At 49.1% G+C, this 25,524-nt stretch overlaps 1 protein-coding gene across 1 annotated transcript in view; it reads left to right on the top strand.

Annotated features, from left to right (window-relative positions):
- Positions 1-23,493, top strand: part of LOC128701059 (Lysyl oxidase-like 2) — a 51,813-nt gene extending 28,320 nt beyond the window's left edge. The window contains exons 4-8 of the mRNA XM_070079973.1: positions 2,633-2,822; positions 11,880-12,038; positions 12,301-12,428; positions 18,821-18,951; positions 22,935-23,493. Coding sequence (XP_069936074.1) covers positions 2,633-2,822; positions 11,880-12,038; positions 12,301-12,428; positions 18,821-18,951; positions 22,935-23,493 — 1,167 coding nt within the window. The remainder of the gene's footprint in view (positions 1-2,632; positions 2,823-11,879; positions 12,039-12,300; positions 12,429-18,820; positions 18,952-22,934) is intronic.
- The last annotated feature ends 2,031 nt before the right edge of the window (positions 23,494-25,524 follow it).

Here is a 25,524-nt window from a genome sequence, read left to right as displayed (position 1 = left end):
ACTGCCCCCAGGGACGAGCCCATCACTGTCAACAAGACTAAACTAGGGGTAAGTGGTTCTAGTACCCCAGGGACCCCATACTGGCCCTCAGGGACCCCCACACTGTTCCCCAGGGACCCCCACACTGCCCCAAGGGACCAGCCCATCATTGTCAACAAGACTAAACTAGGGGTAAGAGGTTCTAGTACCCCAGGGACCCCCATACTGGCCCTCAGGGCCCCCCACACTGTTCCCCAGGGACCCCCACACTGCCCCCCAGGGAGCCCCACACTGTTCCCCAGGGACGAGCCCATCATTGTCAACAAGACTAAACTAGGGGTAAGTGGTTCTAGTACCGCAGGGACCCCCATACTGCCCTCCAGGGACCCCCACACTGCCCCCCAGGGAGCCCCACACTGTTCCCCAGGGACGAGCCCATCATTGTCAACAAGACTAACCTAGGGGTAAGTGGTTCTAGTACCCCAGGGACCCCCATACTGACCCCCAGGGACCCCCACACTGCCCCCTAGGGACGAGCCCATTACTGTCAACAAGACTAAACTAGGGGTAAGTGGTTCTAGTACCCCAGGGACCCCCATACTGGCCCTCAGGGACCCCCCAACTGCCCCCCAGGGACCAGCCCATCATTGTCAACAAGACTAAACTAGGGGTAAGTGGTTCTAGTACCGCAAGGACCCCCATACTGCACCCCAGGGACCCCCACACTGCCCCCCAGGGACCCCCACACTGCCCCCCAGGGACCAGCCCATCATTGTCAACAAGACTAAACTAGGGGTAAGTGGTTCTAGTACCGCAGGGACCCCCACACTGCCCCCCAGGGACCCCCACACTGCCCCCCAGGGACCAGCCCATCATTGTCAACAAGACTAAACTAGGGGTAAGTGGTTCTAGTACCCCAGGGACCCCCATACTGACCCCCAGGGACCCCCACACTGCCCTCCAGGGACCCCCACACTGCCCCCCAGGGACCAGCCCATCATTGTCAACAAGACTAAACTAGGGGTAAGTGGTTCTAGTACCCCAGGGACCCCCACACTGCCCCCAGGGACGCCCACACTGCCCCCCAGGGACGAGCCCATCATTGTTAACAAGACTAAACTAGGGGTAAGTGGTTCTAGTACCCCAGGGACCCCCACACTGCCCCCCAGGGACGAGCCCATCATTGTTAACAAGACTAAACTAGGGGTAAGTGGTTCTAGTACCCCAGGGACCCCCACACTGCCCCCCAGGGACGAGCCCATCATTGTTAACAAGACTAAACTAGGGGTAAGTGGTTCTAGTACCCCAGGGACCCCCACACTGCTCCCCAGGGACGAGCCCATCATTGTCAACAAGACTAAACTAGGGGTAAGTGGTTCTAGTACCCCAGGGACCCCCACACTGCCCCCCAGGGACGAGCCCATCATTGTTAACAAGACTAAACTAGGGGTAAGTGGTTCTAGTACCCCAGGGACCCCCCACACTACCCCCCAGGGACGAGCCCATCATTGTTAACAAGACTAAACTAGGGGTAAGTGGTTCTAGTACCCCAGGGACCCCCATACTGACCCCCGGGACTCCCACACTGCCCCCCAGGGACCCCCACACTGCCCCCCAGGGACCAGCCCATCACTGTCAACAAGACTAAACTAGGGGTAAGTGGTTCTAGTACCCCAGGGACCCCCATACTGACCCCCGGGACTCCCACACTGCCCCCCAGGGACCCCCACACTGCCCCCCAGGGACCCCCCCACGGCCCCCCAGGGACCCCCACACTACCCCCCAGGGACCCCCACACTGCCCCCCAGGGACCCCCACACTACCCCCCAGGGACCCCCACACTGCCTCCAGGGACCCCCACACTACCCCCCAGGGACCCCCACACTGCCCCCCAGGGACCCCCACACTGCCCCCCAGGGACCCCCACACTGCCCCCCAGGGACCCCCACACTGCCCCCCAGGGACCCCCACACTGCCCCCCAGGGACCCCCACACAGCCCCCCAGGGACGAGCCAATCACTGTCAACAAGACTAAACTAGGGGTAAGTGGTTCTAGTACCCCAGGGACCCCCATGCTGACCCCCAGGGACCCCCACACTGCCCCCCAGGGACCAGCCAATCACTGTCAACAAGACTAAACTAGGAGTATGTGGTTCTAGTACCCCAGTGACCCCCATACTGACCCCCAGGGACCCCCACACTGCCCCCAGGGACGAGCCCATCACTGTCAACAAGACTAAACTAGGGGTAAGTGGTTCTAGTACCCCAGGGACCCCCATACTGACCCCCAGGGACCCCCACACTGCCCCAAGGGACCAGCCAATCACTGTCAACAAGACTAAACTAGGGGTAAGTGGTTCTAATTAGTGGTTTTATGTGGTTATGGAATGAGCACCCTGCAGGCTGGTTTGTGTAGTTTGTAAATGGGACTTCAGTGAAAGAAAGAGATCCAGTAGGACTACTGTAGTGCTGAACCAGCCTAACATGGTCGAGTAGGCCTACAACAGTGTTATTAACCTACGTAGCATGGTCTAGTAGGTCTACTGTAGAGTTGAATCAGCCTAACATGGTTCAACAGGCCTACTACAATGTTATTAACCTACCTAGCATGGTCCAGTAGGCCTATCACTGACCTTACAACCTCTTCCTCCAGCACTCTGTGGAGGGCAACATCCAGCTACGCGTACTAGGAGGCAGGACGGACTCAGAGGGCCGTGTGGAGGTCAAGCTGCCGGGCTCTAGCTCCTGGGGCCTCATCTGTGGTGATGGATGGAGCTTATTTGAAGGCATGGTGGTCTGCAGGCAGCTAGGCCTAAAATATGCCCAGGGGGCGGTCTCTACTGGTGGGTTGGAGGCTGAATTTGGCTGGTAGGCCTATGGTGAAGGGTATATAGTGTTTGTATAGGCTGTGTATGGGTGTGAGGTGTGGGTTTTTAACGTTGGGGCGATTGGCAGGTGGCTGGAAGCAGTGTATGCGTGTTTGAGGGCAGTGTATGCGTGTTTGAGGGCAGTGTATGCATGTTTGAGGGCAGTGTATGTTTGTTTGAGGGCAGTGTATGTGTGTTTGAGGGCAGTGTATGTTTGTTTGAGGGCAGTGTATGCGTGTTTGAGGGCAGTGTATGCGTGTTTGAGGGCAGTGTATGCATGTTTGAGGGCAGTGTATGTTTGTTTGAGGGCAGTGTATGTGTGTCTGTGGGCAGTGTATGTGTGTTTGAGGGCAGTGTATGTGTGTTTGTGTATGTGTGTTTGAGGGCAGTGTATGTGTGTCTGTGTTTGTGTATGTGTGTTTGAGGGCAGTGTATGTGTGTTTGAGGGCAGTGTATGTGTGTCTGTGTTTGTGTATGCGTGTTTGAGGGCAGTGTATGTGTGTCTGTGGGCAGTGTATGTGTGTTTGAGGGCAGTGTATGTGTGTTTGAGGGCAGTGTATGTGTGTTTGAGGGCAGTGTATGTGTGTCTGTGGGCAGTGTATGTGTGTTTGAGGGCAGTGTATGTGTGTTTGTGTATGTGTGTTTTAGGGCAGTGTATGTGTGTTTGAGGCAGTGTATGTGTGTTTGAGGGCAGTGTATGTGTGTTTGAGGGCAGTGTATGTGTGTTTGAGGGCAGTGTATGTGTGTTTGAGGCAGTGTATGTGTGTTTGAGGGCAGTGTATATGTGTTTGAGGGCAGTGTATGTGTGTTTGAGGCAGTGTATGTGTGTTTGAGGGCAGTGTATATGTGTTTGAGGGCAGTGTATGTGTGTTTGAGGGCAGTGTATGTGTGTTTGAGGGCAGTGTATGTGTGTTTGAGGCAGTGTATGTGTGTTTGAGGGCAGTGTATGTGTGTTTGAGGGCAGTGTATGTGTGTTTGAGGGCAGTGTATGTGTGTCTGGTGGCAGTGTATGTGTGTCTGGTGGCAGTGTATGTGTGTTTGAGGGCAGTGTATGTGTTTGAGGGCAGTGTATGTGTGTTTGAGGGCAGTGTATGTGTGTTTGAGGCAGTGTATGTGTGTTTGAGGGCAGTGTATGTGTGTTTGAGGGCAGTGTATATGTGTTTGAGGGCAGTGTATGTGTGTTTGAGGGCAGTGTATGTGTGTTTGAGGGCAGTGTATGCATGTTTGAGGGCAGTGTATGTGTGTTTGAGGGCAGTGTATGTGTGTCTGGTGGCAGTGTATGTGTGTTTGAGGGCAGTGTATGTGTGTCTGGTGGCAGTGTATGTGTGTTTGAGGGCAGTGTATGTGTGTCTGGTGGCAGTGTATGTGTGTTTGAGGGCAGTGTATGTGTGTTTGAGGCAGTGTATGCATGTTTGAGGGCAGTGTATGTGTGTTTGAGGGCAGTGTATGTGTGTCTGGTGGCAGTGTATGTGTGTTTGAGGGCAGTGTATGTGTGTCTGGTGGCAGTGTATGTGTGTCTGGTGGCAGTGTATGTGTGTTTGAGGGCAGTGTATGTGTGTTTGAGGGCAGTGTATGTGTGTTTGAGGGCAGTGTATGTGTGTTTGAGGGCAGTGTATATGTGTTTGAGGGCAGTGTATATGTGTTTGAGGGCAGTGTATGTGTGTTTGAGGGCAGTGTATATGTGTTTGAGGGCAGTGTATATGTGTTTGAGGGCAGTGTATGTGTGATTGAGGGCAGTGTATGTGTGTTTGAGGGCAGTGTATATGTGTTTGAGGCAGTGTATGTGTGTTTGAGGGCAGTGTATGTGTGTTTGAGGGCAGTGTATATGTGTTTGAGGGCAGTGTATGTGTGTTTGAGGGCAGTGTATATGTGTTTGAGGGCAGTGTATATGTGTTTGAGGGCAGTGTATGTGTGTTTGAGGGCAGTGTATATGTGTTTGAGGGCAGTGTATATGTGTTTGAGGGCAGTGTATGTGTGTTTGAGGGCAGTGTATGTGTGTTTGAGGGCAGTGTATGTGTGTTTGAGGGCAGTGTATGTGTGTTTGAGGGCAGTGTATGTGTGTTTGAGGGCAGTGTATGTGTGTTTGAGGGCAGTGTATGTGTGTTTGAGGGCAGTGTATGTGTGTTTGAGGGCAGTGTATGTGTGTTTGAGGGCAGTGTATGTGTGTTTGAGGGCAGTGTATGTGTGTTTGAGGGCAGTGTATGTGTGTTTGAGGGCAGTGTATGTGTGTTTGAGGGCAGTGTATGTGTGTCTGGTGGCAGTGTATGTGTGTTTGAGGGCAGTGTATGTGTGTTTGAGGGCAGTGTATGTGTGTTTGAGGGCAGTGTATGTGTGTCTGGTGGCAGTGTATGTGTGTCTGGTGGCAGTGTATGTGTGTTTGAGGGCAGTGTATGTGTGTTTGAGGGCAGTGTATGTGTGTTTGAGGGCAGTGTATGTGTGTCTGGTGGCAGTGTATGTGTGTCTGGTGGCAGTGTATGTGTGTTTGAGGGCAGTGTATGTGTGTTTGAGGGCAGTGTATGTGTGTCTGGTGGCAGTGTATGTGTGTTTGAGGGCAGTGTATGTGTGTCTGGTGGCAGTGTATGTGTGTTTGAGGGCAGTGTATGTGTGTCTGGTGGCAGTGTATGTGTGTTTGAGGGCAGTGTATGTGTGTTTGAGGGCAGTGTATGTGTGTTTGAGGGCAGTGTATGTGTGTCTGGTGGCAGTGTATGTGTGTTTGAGGGCAGTGTATGTGTGTTTGAGGGCAGTGTATGTGTGTTTGAGGGCAGTGTATGTGTGTTTGAGGGCAGTGTATGTGTGTCTGGTGGCAGTGTATGTGTGTTTGAGGGCAGTGTATGTGTGTTTGAGGGCAGTGTATGTGTGTTTGAGGGCAGTGTATGTGTGTTTGAGGGCAGTGTATGTGTGTTTGAGGGCAGTGTATGTGTGTCTGGTGGCAGTGTATGTGTGTTTGAGGGCAGTGTATGTGTGTTTGAGGGCAGTGTATGTGTGTTTGAGGGCAGTGTATGTGTGTCTGGTGGCAGTGTATGTGTGTTTGAGGGCAGTGTATGTGTGTCTGGTGGCAGTGTATGTGTGTTTGAGGGCAGTGTATGTGTGTTTGAGGGCAGTGTATGTGTGTTTGAGGGCAGTGTATGTGTGTTTGAGGGCAGTGTATGTGTGTCTGGTGGCAGTGTATGTGTGTTTGAGGGCAGTGTATGTGTGTTTGAGGGCAGTGTATGTGTGTTTGAGGGCAGTGTATGTGTGTTTGAGGGCAGTGTATGTGTGTTTGAGGGCAGTGTATGTGTGTTTGAGGGCAGTGTATGTGTGTCTGGTGGCAGTGTATGTGTGTTTGAGGGCAGTGTATGTGTGTTTGAGGGCAGTGTATGTGTGTCTGGTGGCAGTGTATGTGTGTTTGAGGGCAGTGTATGTGTGTTTGAGGGCAGTGTATGTGTGTTTGAGGCAGTGTATATGTGTTTGAGGGCAGTGTATGTGTGTTTGAGGCAGTGTATATGTGTTTGAGGGCAGTGTATGTGTGTTTGAGGGCAGTGTATATGTGTTTGAGGGCAGTGTATGTGTGTTTGAGGCAGTGTATATGTGTTTGAGGGCAGTGTATGTGTGTCTGGTGGCAGTGTATATGTGTTTGAGGGCAGTGTATGTGTGTTTGAGGCAGTGTATATGTGTTTGAGGCAGTGTATGTGTGTTTGAGGCAGTGTATATGTGTTTGAGGGCAGTGTATGTGTGTTTGAGGCAGTGTATGTGTGTTTGAGGGCAGTGTATATGTGTTTGAGGCAGTGTATGTGTGTTTGAGGCAGTGTATATGTGTTTGAGGGCAGTGTATGTGTGTTTGAGGGCAGTGTATATGTGTTTGAGGGCAGTGTATGTGTGTTTGAGGGCAGTGTATGTGTGTTTGAGGCAGTGTATATGTGTTTGAGGGCAGTGTATGTGTGTTTGAGGGCAGTGTATGTGTGTTTGAGGGCAGTGTATGTGTGTTTGAGGGCAGTGTATGTGTGTTTGAGGCAGTGTATATGTGTTTGAGGGCAGTGTATGTGTGTTTGAGGCAGTGTATATGTGTTTGAGGGCAGTGTATGTGTGTTTGAGGCAGTGTATGTGTGTTTGAGGGCAGTGTATGTGTGTTTGAGGCAGTGTATGTGTGTTTGAGGGCAGTGTATGAATGTTTGAGGGCAGTGTATGTGTGTTTGAGGCAGTGTATATGTGTTTGAGGGCAGTGTATGTGTGTTTGAGGGCAGTGTATGTGTGTTTGAGGCAGTGTATATGTGTTTGAGGGCATTGTATGTATGTTTGAGGGCAGTGTATGTGTGTTTGAGGGCAGTGTATGTGTGTTTGAGGGCAGTGTATGTGTGTTTGAGGGCAGTGTATGTGTGTTTGAGGGCAGTGTATGTGTGTTTGAGGGCAGTGTATGTGTGTTTGAGGGCAGTGTATGAGTGTTTGAGGGCAGTGTATGTGTGTTTGAGGGCAGTGTATGTGTGTTTGAGGGCAGTGTATGTGTGTTTGAGGGCAGTGTATGTGTGTTTGAGGGCAGTGTATATGTGTTTGAGGGCAGTGTATGTGTGTTTGAGGGCAGTGTATGAGTGTTTGAGGGCAGTGTATGTGTGTTTGAGGGCAGTGTATGAGTGTTTGAGGGCAATGTATATGTGTTTGAGGGCAGTGTATGTGTGTTTGAGGGCAGTGTATGTGTGTTTGAGGGCAGTGTATGTGTGTTTGAGGGCAGTGTATGTGTGTTTGAGGGCAGTGTATGTGTGTTTGAGGGCAGTGTATGTGTGTTTGAGGGCAGTGTATATGTGTTTGAGGGCAGTGTATGTGTGTTTGAGGGCAGTGTATGAGTGTTTGAGGGCAGTGTATGTGTGTTTGAGGGCAGTGTATGTGTGTTTGAGGGCAGTGTATGTGTGTTTGAGGGCAGTGTATGAGTGTTTGAGGGCAATGTATATGTGTTTGAGGGCAGTGTATGTGTGTTTGAGGCAGTGTATGTGTGTTTGAGGCAGTGTATGTGTGTTTGAGGGCAGTGTATGTGTGTTTGAGGGCAGTGTATGTGTGTTTGAGGGCAGTGTATGTGTGTTTGAGGGCAGTGTATGTGTGTTTGAGGCAGTGTATGTGTGTTTGAGGCAGTGTATGTGTGTTTGAGGCAGTGTATGTGTGTTTGAGGGCAGTGTATGTGTGTTTGAGGCAGTGTATGTGTGTTTGAGGCAGTGTATGTGTGTTTGAGGGCAGTGTATGTGTGTTTGAGGGCAGTGTATGTGTGTTTGAGGGCAGTGTATGTGTGTTTGAGGGCAGTGTATATGTGTTTGAGGGCAGTGTATGTGTGTTTGAGTGTTTGAGGGCAGTGTATGTGTGTTTGAGGGCAATGTATATGTGTTTGAGGGCAGTGTATGTGTGTTTGAGGGCAGTGTATGTGTGTTTGAGGCAGTGTATGTGTGTTTGAGGGCAGTGTATACGTGTTTGAGGGCAATATATATGTGTTTGAGGGCAGTGTATGTGTGTTTGAGGCAGTGTATATGTGTTTGAGGGCAGTGTATGTATGTTTGAGGGCAGTGTATGTGTGTTTGAGGCAGTGTATATGTGTTTGAGGGCAGTGTATATGTGTTTGAGGGCAGTGTATGCGTGTTTTTAGGGCAGTGTATGTGTGTTTGAGGGCAGTGTATGTGTGTTTGAGGGCAGTGTATATGTGTTTGAGGGCAGTGTATGTGTGTTTTTAGGGCAGTGTATGTGTGTTTGAGGGCAGTGTATGTGTGTTTGAGGGCAGTGTATGTGTGTTTGAGGGCAGTGTATGTGTGTTTGAGGGCAGTGTATGTGTGTTTGAGGGCAGTGTATGTGTTTTTGAGGCAGTGTATTTTTGTTTGAGGGCAGTGTATGTGTGTTTGAGGGCAGTGTATGTGTGTTTGAGGGCAGTGTATGTGTGTTTGAGGGCAGTGTATGTGTGTTTGAGGGCAGTGTATGTGTGTTTGAGGGCAGTGTATGTGTGTTTGAGGCAGTGTATGTGTGTTTGAGGGCAGTGTATGTGTGTTTGAGGGCAGTGTATGTGTGTTTGAGGGCAGTGTATGTGTGTTTGAGGGCAGTGTATGTGTGTTTGAGGGCAGTGTATGTGTGTTTGAGGGCAGTGTATGTGTGTTTGAGGGCAGTGTATGTGTGTTTGAGGGCAGTGTATGTGTGTTTGAGGGCAGTGTATGTGTGTTTGAGGGCAGTGTATGTGTGTTTGAGGGCAGTGTATGTATGTTTTGAGGGCAGTGTATGTGTGTTTGAGGGCAGTGTATGTGTGTTTGAGGGCAGTGTATGTGTGTTTGAGGGCAGTGTATGTGTGTTTGAGGCAGTGTATGTGTGTTTGAGGGCAGTGTATGTGTGTTTGAGGCAGTGTATGTGTGTTTGAGGGCAGTGTATGTGTGTTTGAGGGCAGTGTATGTGTGTTTGAGGGCAGTGTATGTGTGTTTGAGGCAGTGTATGTGTGTTTGAGGGCAGTGTATGTGTGTTTGAGGCAGTGTATGTGTGTTTGAGGGCAGTGTATGTGTGTTTGAGGGCAGTGTATGTGTGTTTGAGGCAGTGTATGTGTGTTTGAGGGCAGTGTATGTGTGTTTGAGGCAGTGTATGTGTGTTTGAGGGCAGTGTATGTGTGTTTGAGGGCAGTGTATGTGTGTTTGAGGGCAGTGTATGTGTGTTTGAGGGCAGTGTATGTGTGTTTGAGGGCAGTGTATGTGTGTTTGAGGCAGTGTATGTGTGTTTGAGGCAGTGTATATGTGTTTGAGGGCAGTGTATATGTGTTTGAGGGCAGTGTATATGTGTTTGAGGGCAGTGTATGTGTGTTTGAGGGCAGTGTATGTGTGTTTGAGGGCAGTGTATGTGTGTTTGAGGGCAGTGTATGTGTGTTTGAGGGCAGTGTATGTGTGTCTGTGGGCAGTGTATGTGTGTCTGTGTATGTGTGTTTGAGGGCAGTGTATATGTGTTTTAGGGCAGTGTATGTGTGTTTGAGGCAGTGTATGTGTGTTTGAGGGCAGTGTATGTGTGTTTGAGGCAGTGTATGTGTGTTTGAGGGCAATGTATATGTGTTTGAGGGCAGTGTATATGTGTTTGAGGGCAGTGTATGTGTGTTTGAGGGCAGTGTATGTGTGTTTGAGGCAGTGTATGTGTGTTTGAGGGCAGTGTATGTGTGTTTGAGGCAGTGTATGTGTGTTTGAGGGCAGTGTATATGTGTTTGAGGGCAGTGTATATGTGTTTGAGGGCAGTGTATGTGTGTTTGAGGGCAGTGTATGTGTGTTTGAGGGCAGTGTATGTGTGTTTGAGGGCAGTGTATGTGTGTTTGAGGGCAGTGTATGTGTGTTTGAGGGCAGTGTATGTGTGTTTGAGGGCAGTGTATGTGTGTTTGAGGGCAGTGTATGTGTGTTTGAGGGCAGTGTATGTGTGTTTGAGGCAGTGTATGTGTGTTTGAGGGCAGTGTATGTGTGTTTGAGGGCAGTGTATGTGTGTTTGAGGGCAGTGTATGTGTGTTTGAGGGCAGTGTATGTGTGTTTGAGGCAGTGTATGTGTGTTTGAGGGCAGTGTATGTGTGTTTGAGGGCAGTGTATGTATTTGAGGGCAGTGTATGTGTTTGAGGGCAGTGTATGTGTGTTTGAGGGCAGTGTATGTGTGTTTGAGGCCAGTGTATGTGTGTTTGAGGCAGTGTATGTGTGTTTGAGGGCAGTGTATGTGTGTTTGAGGGCAGTGTATGTATTTGAGGGCAGTGTATGTGTTTGAGGGCAGTGTATGTGTGTTTGAGGGCAGTGTATGTGTGTTTGAGGGCAGTGTATGTGTGTTTGAGGCAGTGTATGTGTGTTTGAGGGCAGTGTATGTATTTGAGGGCAGTGTATGTGTTTGAGGGCAGTGTATGTGTGTTTGAGGCCAGTGTATGTGTGTTTGAGGCAGTGTATGTGTGTTTGAGGGCAGTGTATGTGTGTTTGAGGGCTGTGTTTGTGTGTTTGAGGGCAATGTATGTGTGTTTGAGGGCAGTGTATGTGTGTTTGAGGCAGTGTATGTGTGTTTGAGGCCAGTGTATGTGTGTTTGAGGGCAGTGTATGTGTGTTTGAGGGCAGTGTATGTGTGTTTGAGGCAGTGTATGTGTGTTTGAGGGCAGTGTATGTGTGTTTGAGGGCAGTGTATGTGTGTTTGAGGGGAATGTATGTGTGTTTGAGGCCAGTGTATGTGTGTTTGAGGGCAGTGTATGTGTGTTTGAGGGCAGTGTATATGTGTTTGAGGGCAGTGTATGTGTGTTTGTGTATGACAGTGAGGATATAAGAGTTCTAACATCAACTGCTACATCAATCAGTCACTTCCAAAATATCAATAGAAACAGCACTTCCCCTCTTTCTAGGGCCCCCTGTGGTGATGTCACCTCCAGTACCTGACACCCCACGACGCTAGAGCCCCTTACCCCCTTCTTGGAAACCCCCTGAACCCAAGAACACTCCCCTACCTCTTTCCTTGAACTCCCGTGACCCCTAGAACACCCCCTACCTTCGTCCTCGAACCCCCTGATTGATAGAACACTCTGTTACCTTACTCCTAGTATCTCCTGACCCCTAGAACACTCTCCCACCTCCCTCATGGAACCCTTGACCCCTAGAACACCCCCTACCTTCGTCCTCGAACCCCCTGATTCCTAGAACACTCTGTTACCTTACCCCTAGTATCTCCTGACCCCTAGAACACTCTCCCACCTCCCTCATGGAACCCTTGACTCCTAGAACACCCCCTACCTTCGTCCTCGAACCCCCTGATTCCTAGAACACTCTGTTACCTTACTCCTAGTATCTCCTGACCCCTAGAACACTCTCCCACCTCCCTCATGGAACCCTTGACTCCTAGAACACCCCCTACCTACTTCTAGAACTCCCTGACCCCTAGAATTTGAAAATAAATCTGTTACTATCAGAAAAGCGATTCCTCTCTCCTGAGGGGCCCCTACTTTCTGTTGTGATGTCACCTCTCCATACCACACACTCCGTGACACCTAGAATATATCCCTATCTACCTCCTACAACCCCTCCAGACCCACCCAACTCACAGGGAATCCTCTGACAGGATACTTCGGAGGGAACAAGTCAGAGATAGTGATCAGTGGAGTGAAGTGTACCGGCAACGAGGAGTCACTGGATCAGTGCTTACATGACCGTGTTGGTGACGTCTTCTGTCCAGACCCAGCGCCAGATCCCAACATTGCTGGAGTCACCTGTGTGGGGAGTAAGTAGACTAAGTTAGACTCTAAATTGACTGTAAGTTGGTTATAAGTTGGTATATTTATAACAATGAGGTACTGAACCTCTAAGACTAAGGGACTGTCCTCCACTATGAAAACTGACAGACTGACCCCTGCTATCAAGACCCAGTGACTGACCCCTACTATCAAGACCCAGTGACTGACCCCTACTATCAAGACCCAGTGACTGACTCCCTACTATCAAGACTAAGGGACTGACCCCCTGATCTCCCACTATACCCACAGAGATGGCAGACCTGGTGCCAGACCACATAGAGCTCTCCAGGTCAGCTCACCTGGAGGACAAACAACTCTTCTTTCTGCAGTGTGCCATGGAAGAGAACTGCCTGGCAGGTTCCGCAAGCAAAGTTCAGGTAAGCTGGAACTTTTGGCAGCTTTAAGAAGCTTGTAGAGTAAGATGAAGCTGTGGGGAGCCTTTAGAGAGCTTGTAGAGTAAGCTGAAGCTGTGGGGAGCCTTTAGAGAGCTTGTAGAGTAAGCTGAAGCTGTGGGGAGCCTTTAGAGAGCTTGTAGAGTAAGCTGAAGCTGTGGGGAGCCTTTAGAGAGCTTGTAGAGTAAGCTGAAGCTGTGGGGCGCCTTTAGAGAGCTTGTAGAGTAAGCTGAAGCTGTGGGGAGCCTTTAGAGAGCTTGTAGAGTAAGCTGAAGCTGTGGGGAGCCTTTAGAGAGCTTGTAGAGTAAGCTGAAGCTGTGGGGAGCCTTTAGAGAGCTTGTAGAGTAAGCTGAAGCTGTGGGGAGCCTTTAGAGAGCTTGTAGAGTAAGCTGAAGCTGTGGGGAGCCTTTAGAGAGCTTGTAGAGTAAGCTGGAGGTATCTTAACTCTGCTTTAACCTTCAGTATAATGTCTTAACTCTACCTCCAGGACAGCGGTTATGGCTGGCACCTGGAGACCAGGAGACTCTCTTAACTCTACTTTACCTCCAGGACAGCGGTTATGGCTGGCACCTGGAGACCAGGAGACTCTCTTAACTCTACTTTATCTCCAGGACAGTGGTTATGGCTGGCACCTGGAGACCAGGAGACTCTCTTAACTCTACTTTACCTCCAGGACAGCGGTTATGGCTGGCACCTGGAGACCAGGAGACTTTCTTAACTCTACTTTATCTCCAGGACAGTGGTTATGGCTGGCACCTGGAGACCAGGAGACTCTCTTAACTCTACTTTACCTCCAGGACAGCGGTTATGGCTGGCACCTGGAGACCAGGAGACTTTCTTAACTCTACTTTATCTCCAGGACAGTGGTTATGGCTGGCACCTGGAGACCAGGAGACTCTCTTAACTCTACTTTACCTCCAGGACAGCGGTTATGGCTGGCACCTGGAGACCAGGAGACTTTCTTAACTCTACTTTATCTCCAGGACAGTGGTTATGGCTGGCACCTGGAGACCAGGAGACTCTCTTAACTCTACTTTACCTCCAGGACAGCGGTTATGGCTGGCACCTGGAGACCAGGAGACTCTCTTAACTCTACTTTATCTCCAGGACGGTGGTTATGGCTGGCACCTGGAGACCAGGAGACTCTCTTAACTCTACTTTATCTCCAGGACAGCGGTTATGGCTGGCACCTGGAGACCAGGAGACTCTCTTAACTCTACTTTACCTCCAGGACAGCGGTTATGGCTGGCACCTGGAGACCAGGAGACTCTCTTAACTCTACTTTACCTCCAGGACAGCGGTTATGGCTGGCACCTGGAGACCAGGAGACTCTCTTAACTCTACTTTACCTCCAGGATAGCGGTTATGGCTGGCACCTGGAGACCAGGAGACTCTCTTAACTCTACTTTACCTCCAGGACAGCGGTTATGGCTGGCACCTGGAGACCAGGAGACTCTCTTAACTCTACTTTACCTCCAGGACAGTGGTTATGGCTGGCACCTGGAGACCAGGAGACTCTCTTAACTCTACTTTACCTCCAGGACAGCGGTTATGGCTGGCACCTGGAGACCAGGAGACTCTCTTAACTCTACTTTACCTCCAGGACAGAGGTTATGGCTGGCACCTGGAGACCAGGAGACTCTCTTAACTCTACTTTACCTCCAGGACAGCGGTTATGGCTGGCACCTGGAGACCAGGAGACTCTCTTAACTCTACTTTACCTCCAGGACAGTGGTTATGGCTGGCACCTGGAGACCAGGAGACTCTCTTAACTCTACTTTACCTCCAGGACAGTGGTTATGGCTGGCACCTGGAGACCAGGAGACTCTGTTAACTCTACTTTACCTCCAGGACAGCGGTTATGGCTGGCACCTGGAGACCAGGAGACTCTGTTAACTCTACTTTACCTCCAGGACAGTGGTTATGGCTGGCACCTGGAGACCAGGAGACTCTCTTAACTCTACTTTATCTCCAGGACAGTGGTTATGGCTGGCACCTGGAGACCAGGAGACTCTCTTAACTCTACTTTATCTCCAGGACAGCGGTTATGGCTGGCACCTGGAGACCAGGAGACTCTCTTAACTCTACTTTACCTCCAGGACAGCGGTTATGGCTGGCACCTGGAGACCAGGAGACTCTCTTAACTCTACTTTACCTCCAGGACAGCGGTTATGGCTGGCACCTGGAGACCAGGAGACTCTCTTAACTCTACTTTACCTCCAGGATAGCGGTTATGGCTGGCACCTGGAGACCAGGAGACTCTCTTAACTCTACTTTACCTCCAGGACAGCGGTTATGGCTGGCACCTGGAGACCAGGAGACTCTCTTAACTCTACTTTACCTCCAGGACAGTGGTTATGGCTGGCACCTGGAGACCAGGAGACTCTCTTAACTCTACTTTACCTCCAGGACAGCGGTTATGGCTGGCACCTGGAGACCAGGAGACTCTCTTAACTCTACTTTACCTCCAGGACAGAGGTTATGGCTGGCACCTGGAGACCAGGAGACTCTCTTAACTCTACTTTACCTCCAGGACAGCGGTTATGGCTGGCACCTGGAGACCAGGAGACTCTCTTAACTCTACTTTACCTCCAGGACAGTGGTTATGGCTGGCACATGGAGACCAGGAGACTCTCTTAACTCTACTTTACCTCCAGGACAGTGGTTATGGCTGGCACCTGGAGACCAGGAGACTCTCTTAACTCTACTTTACCTCCAGGACAGAGGTTATGGCTGGCACCTGGAGACCAGGAGACTCTCTTAACTCTACTTTACCTCCAGGACAGCGGTTATGGCTGGCACCTGGAGACCAGGAGACTCTCTTAACTCTACTTTACCTCCAGGACAGCGGTTATGGCTGGCACCTGGAGACCAGGAGACTCTCTTAACTCTACTTTACCTCCAGGACAGTGGTTATGGCTGGCACCTGGAGACCAGGAGACTCTCTTAACTCTACTTTACCTCCAGGACAGTGGTTATGGCTGGCACTTGGAGACCAGGAGACTCTCTTAACTCTACTTTACCTCCAGGACAGCGGTTATGGCTGGCACCTGGAGACCAGGAGACTCTCTTAACTCTACTTTACCTCCAGGACAGAGGTTATGGCTGGCACCTGGAGACCAGGAGACTCTCTTAACTCTACTTTACCTCCAGGACAGTGGTTATGGCAGGCACCTGGAGACCAGGAGACTCTCTTAACTCTACTTTACCTCCAGGACAGAGGTTATGGCTGGCACCTGGAGACCAGGAGACTCTCTTAACTCTACTTTACCTCCAGGACAGTGGTTATGGTAGGCACCTGGAGACCAGGAGACTCTCTTAACTCTACTTTACCTCCAGGACAGTGGTTATGGCAGGCACCTGGAGACCAGGAGACTCTCTTAACTCTACTTTATCTCCAGGACGGTGGTTATGGCTGGCACCTGGAGACCAGGAGACTCTCTTAACTCTACTTTATCTCCAGGACAGCGGTTATGGCTGGCACCTGGAGACCAGGAGACTCTCTTAACTCTACTTTACCTCCAGGACAGCGGTTATGGCTGGCACCTGGAGACCAGGAGACTCTCTTAACTCTACTTTACCTCCAGGACAGCGGTTATGGCTGGCACCTGGAGACCAGGAGACTCTCTTAACTCTACTTTACCTCCAGGATAGCGGTTATGGCTGGCACCTGGAGACCAGGAGACTCTCTTAACTCTACTTTACCTCCAGGACAGCGGTTATGGCTGGCACCTGGAGACCAGGAGACTCTCTTAACTCTACTTTACCTCCAGGACAGTGGTTATGGCTGGCACCTGGAGACCAGGAGACTCTCTTAACTCTACTTTACCTCCAGGACAGCGGTTATGGCTGGCACCTGGAGACCAGGAGACTCTCTTAACTCTACTTTACCTCCAGGACAGAGGTTATGGCTGGCACCTGGAGACCAGGAGACTCTCTTAACTCTACTTTACCTCCAGGACAGCGGTTATGGCTGGCACCTGGAGACCAGGAGACTCTCTTAACTCTACTTTACCTCCAGGACAGTGGTTATGGCTGGCACCTGGAGACCAGGAGACTCTCTTAACTCTACTTTACCTCCAGGACAGTGGTTATGGCTGGCACCTGGAGACCAGGAGACTCTCTTAACTCTACTTTACCTCCAGGACAGCGGTTATGGCTGGCACCTGGAGACCAGGAGACTCTCTTAACTCTACTTTACCTCCAGGACAGTGGTTATGGCTGGCACCTGGAGACCAGGAGACTCTCTTAACTCTACTTTATCTCCAGGACAGTGGTTATGGCTGGCACCTGGAGACCAGGAGACTCTCTTAACTCTACTTTATCTCCAGGACAGCGGTTATGGCTGGCACCTGGAGACCAGGAGACTCTCTTAACTCTACTTTACCTCCAGGACAGCGGTTATGGCTGGCACCTGGAGACCAGGAGACTCTCTTAACTCTACTTTACCTCCAGGACAGCGGTTATGGCTGGCACCTGGAGACCAGGAGACTCTCTTAACTCTACTTTACCTCCAGGATAGCGGTTATGGCTGGCACCTGGAGACCAGGAGACTCTCTTAACTCTACTTTACCTCCAGGACAGCGGTTATGGCTGGCACCTGGAGACCAGGAGACTCTCTTAACTCTACTTTACCTCCAGGACAGTGGTTATGGCTGGCACCTGGAGACCAGGAGACTCTCTTAACTCTACTTTACCTCCAGGACAGCGGTTATGGCTGGCACCTGGAGACCAGGAGACTCTCTTAACTCTACTTTACCTCCAGGACAGAGGTTATGGCTGGCACCTGGAGACCAGGAGACTCTCTTAACTCTACTTTACCTCCAGGACAGCGGTTATGGCTGGCACCTGGAGACCAGGAGACTCTCTTAACTCTACTTTACCTCCAGGACAGTGGTTATGGCTGGCACATGGAGACCAGGAGACTCTCTTAACTCTACTTTACCTCCAGGACAGTGGTTATGGCTGGCACCTGGAGACCAGGAGACTCTCTTAACTCTACTTTACCTCCAGGACAGAGGTTATGGCTGGCACCTGGAGACCAGGAGACTCTCTTAACTCTACTTTACCTCCAGGACAGCGGTTATGGCTGGCACCTGGAGACCAGGAGACTCTCTTAACTCTACTTTACCTCCAGGACAGCGGTTATGGCTGGCACCTGGAGACCAGGAGACTCTCTTAACTCTACTTTACCTCCAGGACAGAGGTTATGGCTGGCACCTGGAGACCAGGAGACTCTCTTAACTCTACTTTACCTCCAGGACAGTGGTTATGGCAGGCACCTGGAGACCAGGAGACTCTCTTAACTCTACTTTACCTCCAGGACAGAGGTTATGGCTGGCACCTGGAGACCAGGAGACTCTCTTAACTCTACTTTACCTCCAGGACAGTGGTTATGGTAGGCACCTGGAGACCAGGAGACTCTCTTAACTCTACTTTACCTCCAGGACAGTGGTTATGGCAGGCACCTGGAGACCAGGAGACTCTCTTAACTCTACTTTACCTCCAGGACAGTGGTTATGGCAGGCACCTGGAGACCAGGAGACTCTCTTAACTCTACTTTACCTCCAGGACAGAGGTTATGGCTGGCACCTGGAGACCAGGAAACTCTCTTAACTCTACTTTACCTCCAGGACAGTGGTTATGGCAGGCACCTGGAGACCAGGAGACTCTCTTAACTCTACTTTACCTCCAGGACAGTGGTTATGGCAGGCACCTGGAGACCAGGAGACTCTCTTAACTCTACTTTACCTCCAGGACAGTGGTTATGGCAGGCACCTGGAGACCAGGAGACTCTCTTAACTCTACTTTACCTCCAGGACAGCGGTTATGGCTGGCACCTGGAGACCAGGAGACTCTCTTAACTCTACTTTACCTCCAGGACAGCGGTTATGGCTGGCACCTGGAGACCAGGAGACTCTCTTAACTCTACTTTACCTCCAGGACAGCGGTTATGGCTGGCACCTGGAGACCAGGAGACTCTCTTAATTCTACTTTACCTCCAGGACAGCGGTTATGGCTGGCACCTGGAGACCAGGAGACTCTCTTAACTCTACTTTACCTCCAGGACAGTGGTTATGGCAGGCACCTGGAGACCAGGAGACTCTCTTAACTCTACTTTACCTTCAGGACAGTGGTTATGGCTGGCACCTGGAGACCAGGAGACTCTCTTAACTCTACTTTACCTCCAGGACAGCGGTTATGGCTGGCACCTGGAGACCAGGAGACTCTCTTAACTCTACTTTACCTCCAGGACAGTGGGTATGGCTGGCACCTGGAGACCAGGAGACTCTCTTAACTCTACTTTACCTCCAGGACAGCGGTTATAACTGGCACCTGGAGACCAGGAGACTCTCTTAACTCTACTTTACCTCCAGGACAGTGGGTATGGCTGGCACCTGGAGACCAGGAGACTACTCAGGTTCACAGCCAGGATAGTCAATCAGGGAGACGAGGCCTTTAGGCCCTTCTTGCCCAAGCAATATTGGATCTGGCACGCCTGTCACATGTAAGTAGAGTCTGGTGGTGTGTAAGTAGAGTTTGATTGTGTGTAAGTAGAGTTTGGTGGTGTGTAAGTAGAGCCTGGTGGTGTGTAAGTAGAGTTTGATTGTGTGTAAGTAGAGTTTGGTGGTGTGTAAGTAGAGTCTGGTGGTGTGTAAGTAGAGTCTGGAGTGTGAGTAGAGTCTGGTGCGTGTAAGTAGAGTCTGGTGTGTGTAAGTAGAGTCTGGTGGTGTGTAAGTAGAGTTTGGTGGTGTGTATGTAGAGTCTGATGGTGTGTAAGTAGAGTTTGGTGGTGTGTAAGTAGAGTCTGGAGTGTGAGTAGAGTCTGGTGCGTGTAAGTAGAGTCTGGTGTGTGTAAGTAGAGTCTGGTGGTGTGTAAGTAGAGTTTGGTGGTGTGTATGTAGAGTCTGATGGTGTGTAAGTAGAGTTTGGTGGTGTGTAAGTAGAGTCTGGAGTGTGAGTAGAGTCTGGTGCGTGTAAGTAGAGTCTGGTGGTGTGTAAGTAGAGTCTGGTGGTGTGTAAGTAGAGTCTGGTGGTGTGTAAGTAGAGTTTGGTGGTGTGTAAGTAGAGTCTGGTGGTGTGTAAGTAGAGTTTGGTGGTGTGTAAGTAGAGTCTGGTGGTGTGTAAGTAGAGTTTGGTGGTGTGTAAGTAGAGTCTGGTGGTGTGTAAGAAGAGTCTGGTGGTGTGTAAGTAGAGTTTCGTGGTGTGTAAGTAGAGTCTGGTGGTGTGTAAGTAGAGTCTGGTGGTGTGTAAGAAGAGTTTGGTGGTGTGTAAGAAGAGTCTGGTGGTGCGTAAGTAGAGTCTGGTGGTGTGTAAGAAGAGTCTGGTGGTGTGTAAGTAGAGCTTGTTGGTGTATAAGTAGAGTTTGGTGGTGTGTAAGAAGAGTCTGGTGTTGCGTAAGTAGAGTCTGGTGGTGTGTAAGAAGAGTCTGGTGGTGTGTAAGTAGAGTCTGGTGTGTGTAAGTAGAGCCTGGTGGTGTGTAAGTAGAGTTTGGTGTGTAAGTAGACTCTGATGTGTGTGTAAGTAGAGTCTGGTGGTGTGTAAGTAGAGTTTGGTGTGTAAGTAGAGTCTGACGTGTGTGTAAGTAGAGTCTGGTGGTGTGTAAGCAGAGTCTGGTGGAGTGTAAGTAGAGTCTGGTCGAGTGTAAGCAGAGTCTGGTGGAGTGTAAGCAGAGTCTGGTGGAGTGTAAGTAGAGTCTGGTCGAGTGTAAGCAGAGTCTGGTTGAGTGTAAGCAGAGTCTGGTGGTGTGTAAGTAGAGTCTGGTGGTGTGTAAGTAGAGTCTGGTGGTGTGTAAGTAGAGTTTGGTGGTGTGTAAATAGAGCCTGGTGGTGTGTAAGTAGAGTTTGGTGGTGTGAAAGTAGAGTCTGGTGGTGTGTAAGTAGAGTTTGGTGGTGTGTAAATAGAGTCTGGTGGTGTGTAAGTAGAGTTTGGTGGTGTGAAAGTAGAGTCTGGTGGTGTGTAAGTAGAGTTTGGTGGTGTGTAAGTAGAGTTTCGTTGTGTGTAAGTAGAGTTTGGTGGTGTGTAAGTAGAGTCTGGTGGTGTGTAACTAGAGTCTGGTGGTGTGTAAGAAGAATTTGGTGGTGTGTAAGTAGAGTTTGGTGGTGTGTAAGTAGAGTCTGGCGGTGTGTAAGTAGAGTCTTGTGGTGTGTAAGAAGAATTTGGTGGTGTGTAAGTAGAGTTTGGTGGTGTGTAAGTAGAGTCTGGTGGTGTGTAAGTAGAGTTTTGTGGTGTGTAAGTAGAGATTGGTTGTGTATAAGTAGAGTTTGGTGGTGTGTAAGAAGAGTCTGGTGGTGCGTAAGTAGAGTCTGGTGGTGTGTAAGAAGAGTCTGGTGGTGTGTAAGTAGAGTCTGGTGTGTGTAAGTAGAGTCTGGTGGTGTGTAAGAAGAGTCTGGTGGTGTGTAAGAAGAGTCTGGTGGTGTGTAAGTAGAGTCTGGTGTGTGTAAGTAGAGTCTGGTGGTGTGTAAGAAGAGTCTGGTGGTGTGTAAGTAGAGTCTGGTGTGTGTAAGTAGAGTCTGGTGGTGTGTAAGTAGAGTCTGGTGGTGTGTAAGTAGAGTCTGGTGGTGTGTAAGTAGAGTCTGGTGTGTGTAAGTAGAGTCTGGTGTGTGTAAGTAGAGCCTGGTGGTGTGTAAGTAGAGTCTGGTGGAGTGTAAGTAGAGTCTGGTGGTGTGTAAGTAGAGTCTGGTGGTGTGTAAGTAGAGTCTGGTGGTGTGTAAGTAGAGCCTGGTGGTGTGTAAGTAGAGTCTGGTGGAGTGTAAGCAGAGTCTGGTGGTGTGTAAGCAGAGTCTGGTGGTGTGTAAGTAGAGTTTGGTGTGTGTGTAAGTAGAGTCTGGTGGTGTGTAAGTAGAGACTTGTGTGTGTGTAAGTAGAGTCTGGTGGTGTGTAAGTAGAGTTTGGTGTGTAAGTAGAGTCTGGTGGTGTGTAAGCAGAGTCTGGTGGAGTGTAAGTAGAGTCTGGTGGAGTGTAAGCAGTGTCTGGTGGAGTGTAAGCAGAGTCTGGTGGTGTGTAAGCAGAGTCTGGTGGTGTGTAAGCAGAGTCTGGTGGTGTGTAAGTAGAGTCTGGTGGAGTGTAAGCAGAGTCTGGTGGTGTGTAAGCACAATCTGGTGGAGTGTAAGCAGAGTCTGGTGGAGTGTAAGCAGAGTCTGGTGGTGTGTAAGCACAATCTGGTGGAGTGTAAGCAGAGTCTGGTGGAGTGTAAGCAGAGTCTGGTGGAGTGTAAGCAGAGTCTGGTGGTGTGTAAGCAGAGTCTGGTGGAGTGTAAGCAGAGTCTGGTGGAGTGTAAGTAGTGTCTGGTGGTGTGTAAGTAGAGTCTGGTGGTGTGTAAGTAGAGTCTGGTGGAGTGTAAGCAGAGTCTGGTGGTGTGTAAGCAGAGTCTGGTGGTGTGTAAGCAGAGTCTGGTGGAGTGTAAGCAGAGTCTGGTGGTGTGTAAGCAGAGTCTGGTGGTGTGTAAGCAGAGTCTGGTGGTGTGTAAGCAGAGTCTGGTGGAGTGTAAGCAGAGTCTGGTGGTGTGTAAGTAGAGTCTGGTGGAGTGTAAGTAGAGTCTGGTGGTGTGTAAGCAGAGTCTGGTGGAGTGTAAGCAGAGTCTGGTGGTGTGTAAGCAGAGTCTGGTGGTGTGTAAGCAGAGTCTGGTGGTGTGTAAGTAGAGTCTGGTGGTGTGTAAGCAGAGTCTGGTGGTGTGTAAGCAGAGTCTGGTGGAGTGTAAGCAGAGTCTGGTGGAGTGTAAGCAGAGTCTGGTGGTGTGTAAGTAGAGTCTGGTGGTATGTAAGCAGAGTCTGGTGGAGTGTAAGCAGAGTCTGGTGGAGTGTAAGCAGAGTCTGGTGGAGTGTAAGCAGAGTCTGGTGGAGTGTAAGTAGAGTCTGGTGGAGTGTAAGCAGAGTCTGGTGGAGTGTAAGCAGAGTCTGGTGGTGTGTAAGCAGAGTCTGGTGGTGTGTAAGCAGAGTCTGGTGGAGTGTAAGCAGAGTCTGGTGGAGTGTAAGCAGAGTCTGGTGGAGTGTAAGCAGAGTCTGGTGGTGTGTAAGCAGAGTCTGGTGGTGTGTAAGTAGAGTCTGGTGGAGTGTAAGCAGAGTCTGGTGGAGTGTAAGCAGAGTCTGGTGGAGTGTAAGCAGAGTCTGGTGGAGTGTAAGCAGAGTCTGGTGGTGTGTAGGCAGAGTCTGGTGGAGTGTAAGCAGAGTCTGGTGAAGTGTAAGCAGAGTCTGGTGGAGTGTAAGCAGAGTCTGGTGGTGTGTAAGTAGAGTCTGGTGGAGTGTAAGCAGAGTCTGGTGGAGTGTAAGCAGAGTCTGGTGGAGTGTAAGCAGAGTCTGGTGGAGTGTAAGCAGAGTCTGGTGGAGTGTAAGCAGAGTCTGGTGGAGTGTAAGCAGAGTCTGGTGGTGTGTAAGCAGAGTCTGGTGGAGTGTAAGCAGAGTCTGGTGGTGTGTAAGTAGAGTCTGGTGGAGTGTAAGTAGAGTCTGGTGGTGTGTAAGTAGAGTCCCCCACTAAAGCTCTACCCCCCCCCAGGCACTACCACAGTATGGAGGTATTTGCCCACTACGACATCATTGATGCCTCGGGCAGCCGTATAGCAGAGGGACATAAGGCATCTTTCTGCCTGGAGGACAACAACTGCCTGCCGGGGGTGTCACCAGTGTTCAAGTGTGCTAACTACGGTGATCAGGGGATCAGTCCCGGCTGTACCGACACTTACGCTTACAACATTGACTGTCAGTGGATCGATATTACCGACGTTAAGCCCGGCACTTATACCTTTAAGGTGGGTGCATCTCTGGCCGGTAGAGCTCTGGCTTGTAGAGCTCTGGTTTGTAGAGTTCTGGCCTCTGGAGCTCTGGCCTCTGGAGCTCTGGCTTGTAGAGTTCTGGCCTATGGATCTCTGGCTTGTAGAGTTCTGGCCTATGGATCTCTGGCTTGTAGAGTTCTGGCCTATGGATCTCTGGCTTGTAGAGTTCTGGCCTATGGAGCTCTGGCTTGTAGAGTTCTGGCCATTGGAGCTCTGGCTTGTAGAGCTCTGGCCTCGAGCTGTGGCCTCAGGAGCTCTGGCCTCTGGAGCTCTGGCTTGTAGAGCTCTGGCCTCAAGGTCTGGCTTGTAGAGCTCTGGAGGTCTGTCTTTAAGAGCTCTGGAATCTGGAGCTCTGGCTTGTAGAGCTGTGGCCTCGAGCTCTGGCTTGTAGAGCTCTGGAGGCCTGGCTTAAAGAGCTCTGGAATCTGGAGCTCTGACTTTTAGAGTTTCCTTAAGATAGGTTTTAATATGTATAGAGTTTTCAGTTAGGTTTTAATGTTTAGAGCTTTCTTGTTTTAGGTTTCTCTGTGTAGAGTTTTGTCGTGTAGAGCTTTGCTAACTTGTCTTTAATATATGTAGAGCTTTCTTAAGTTCTTTTTTATTTGTGTAGAGCTTTGCTTTCTTAATATACGTAGAGATTTAAGTTAGGCTTAAATCTAAGCAGAGTTTTGTCTTGTAGAGCTTTGCTGAGTCATGTTCTAATAGGTATAGAGTTTTGTCAATTTATTTTTCACTCTGTGTAGAGCTTTACCTTCCACTCCAGGTAGAGCTATCGCAAGTACAGCCTCGTACATTAGACGCTTGAAGTGTAGAGCTTAGTAGTGTGTAGAGCTTTGGAATGTAGAGCTTGTAGAGTAGAGCTTCTGGTATGAAGAGCTTTGGCTTGTGGAGCTTTGTAGTGTCGAACTTTGTAAAGTAGAACTTTGTAGTGTAGAGCTTTGTAGTGTAGAGCTTTGTAGTGTAGAGCTTTGTAGTGTAGAACTTTGTAGTGTAGAACTTTGTAGTGTAGGACTTTGTAGTGTAGAACTTTGTAGTGTAGAACTTTGTAGTGTAGAACTTTGTAGTGTAGAACTTTGTAGTGTAGAGCTTTGTAGTGTAGAACTTTGTAGTGTAGAACTTTGTAGTGTAGAACTTTGTAGTGTAGAGCTTTGTAGTGTAGGACTTTGTAGTGTAGAACTTTGTAGTGTAGAACTTTGTAGTGTAGAGCTTTGTAGTGTAGAACTTTGTAGTGTAGAGCTTTGTAGTGTAGAACTTTGTAGTGTAGAGCTTTTGTAGTGTAGAACTTTGTAGTGTAGAGCTTTTGTAGTGTAGAACTTTGTAGTGTAGAACTTTGTTGTGCAGAACTTTGTAGTGTAGAACTTTGTAGTGTAGAACTTTGTGGTGTAGAACTTTGTAGTGTAGAACTTTGTTGTGTAGAGCTTTGTAGTGTAGAACTTTGTAGTGTAGAACTTTGTGGTGTAGAACTTTGTAGTGTAGAACTTTGTTGTGTAGAACTTTGTACTGTAGAACTTTGTAGTGTAGAACTTTGTTGTGTAGAACTTTGTTGTGTAGAACTTTGTTGTGTAGAACTTTGTAGTGTAGAACTTTGTAGTGTAGAACTTTGTAGTGTAGAACTTTGTTGTGTAGAACTTTGTTGTGTTTGTAGAGAACTTTGTAGTGTTGTGTAGAACTTTGTAGTGTAGAACTTTGTAGTGTAGAACTTTGTAGTGTAGAACTTTGTTGTGTAGAACTTTGTAGTGTAGAACTTTGTAGTGTAGAACTTTGTAGTGTAGAACTTTGTAGTGTAGAACTTTGTTGTGTAGAACTTTGTAGTGTAGAACTTTGTTGTGTAGAACTTTGTAGTGTAGAACTTTGTAGTGTAGAACTTTGTAGTGTAGAACTGTGTAGAACTTTGTAGTGTAGAACTTTGTTGTGTAGAACTTTGTAGTGTAGAACTTTGTTGTGTAGAACTTTGTAGTGTAGAACTTTGTAGTGTAGAACTTTGTAGTGTAGAACTTTGTAGTGTAGAACTTTGTAGTGTAGAACTTTGTTGTGTAGAACTTTGTAGTGTAGAACTTTGTAGTGTAGAACTTTGTAGTGTAGAACTTTGTAGTGTAGAACTTTGTAGTGTAGAACTTTGTAGTGTAGAACTTTGTTGTGTAGAACTTTGTTGTGTAGAACTTTGTAGTGTAGAACTTTGTAGTGTAGAACTTTGTAGTGTAGAACTTTGTACTTTGTGGTGTAGAACTTTATTGTGTAGAACTTTGTAGTGTAGAGCTTTGTAGTGTAGAACTTTGTAGTGTAGAACTTTGTTGTGTAGAACTTTGCTGTGAA

The sequence above is a fragment of the Cherax quadricarinatus genome, unplaced genomic scaffold, assembly GCF_038502225.1.
Source record: "Cherax quadricarinatus isolate ZL_2023a unplaced genomic scaffold, ASM3850222v1 Contig61, whole genome shotgun sequence".
Taxonomy (NCBI): domain Eukaryota; kingdom Metazoa; phylum Arthropoda; class Malacostraca; order Decapoda; family Parastacidae; genus Cherax; species Cherax quadricarinatus.
The sequence above is the reverse complement of the archived record's forward strand: the minus strand, read 5'-3'. Positions and strand labels throughout refer to the sequence as shown.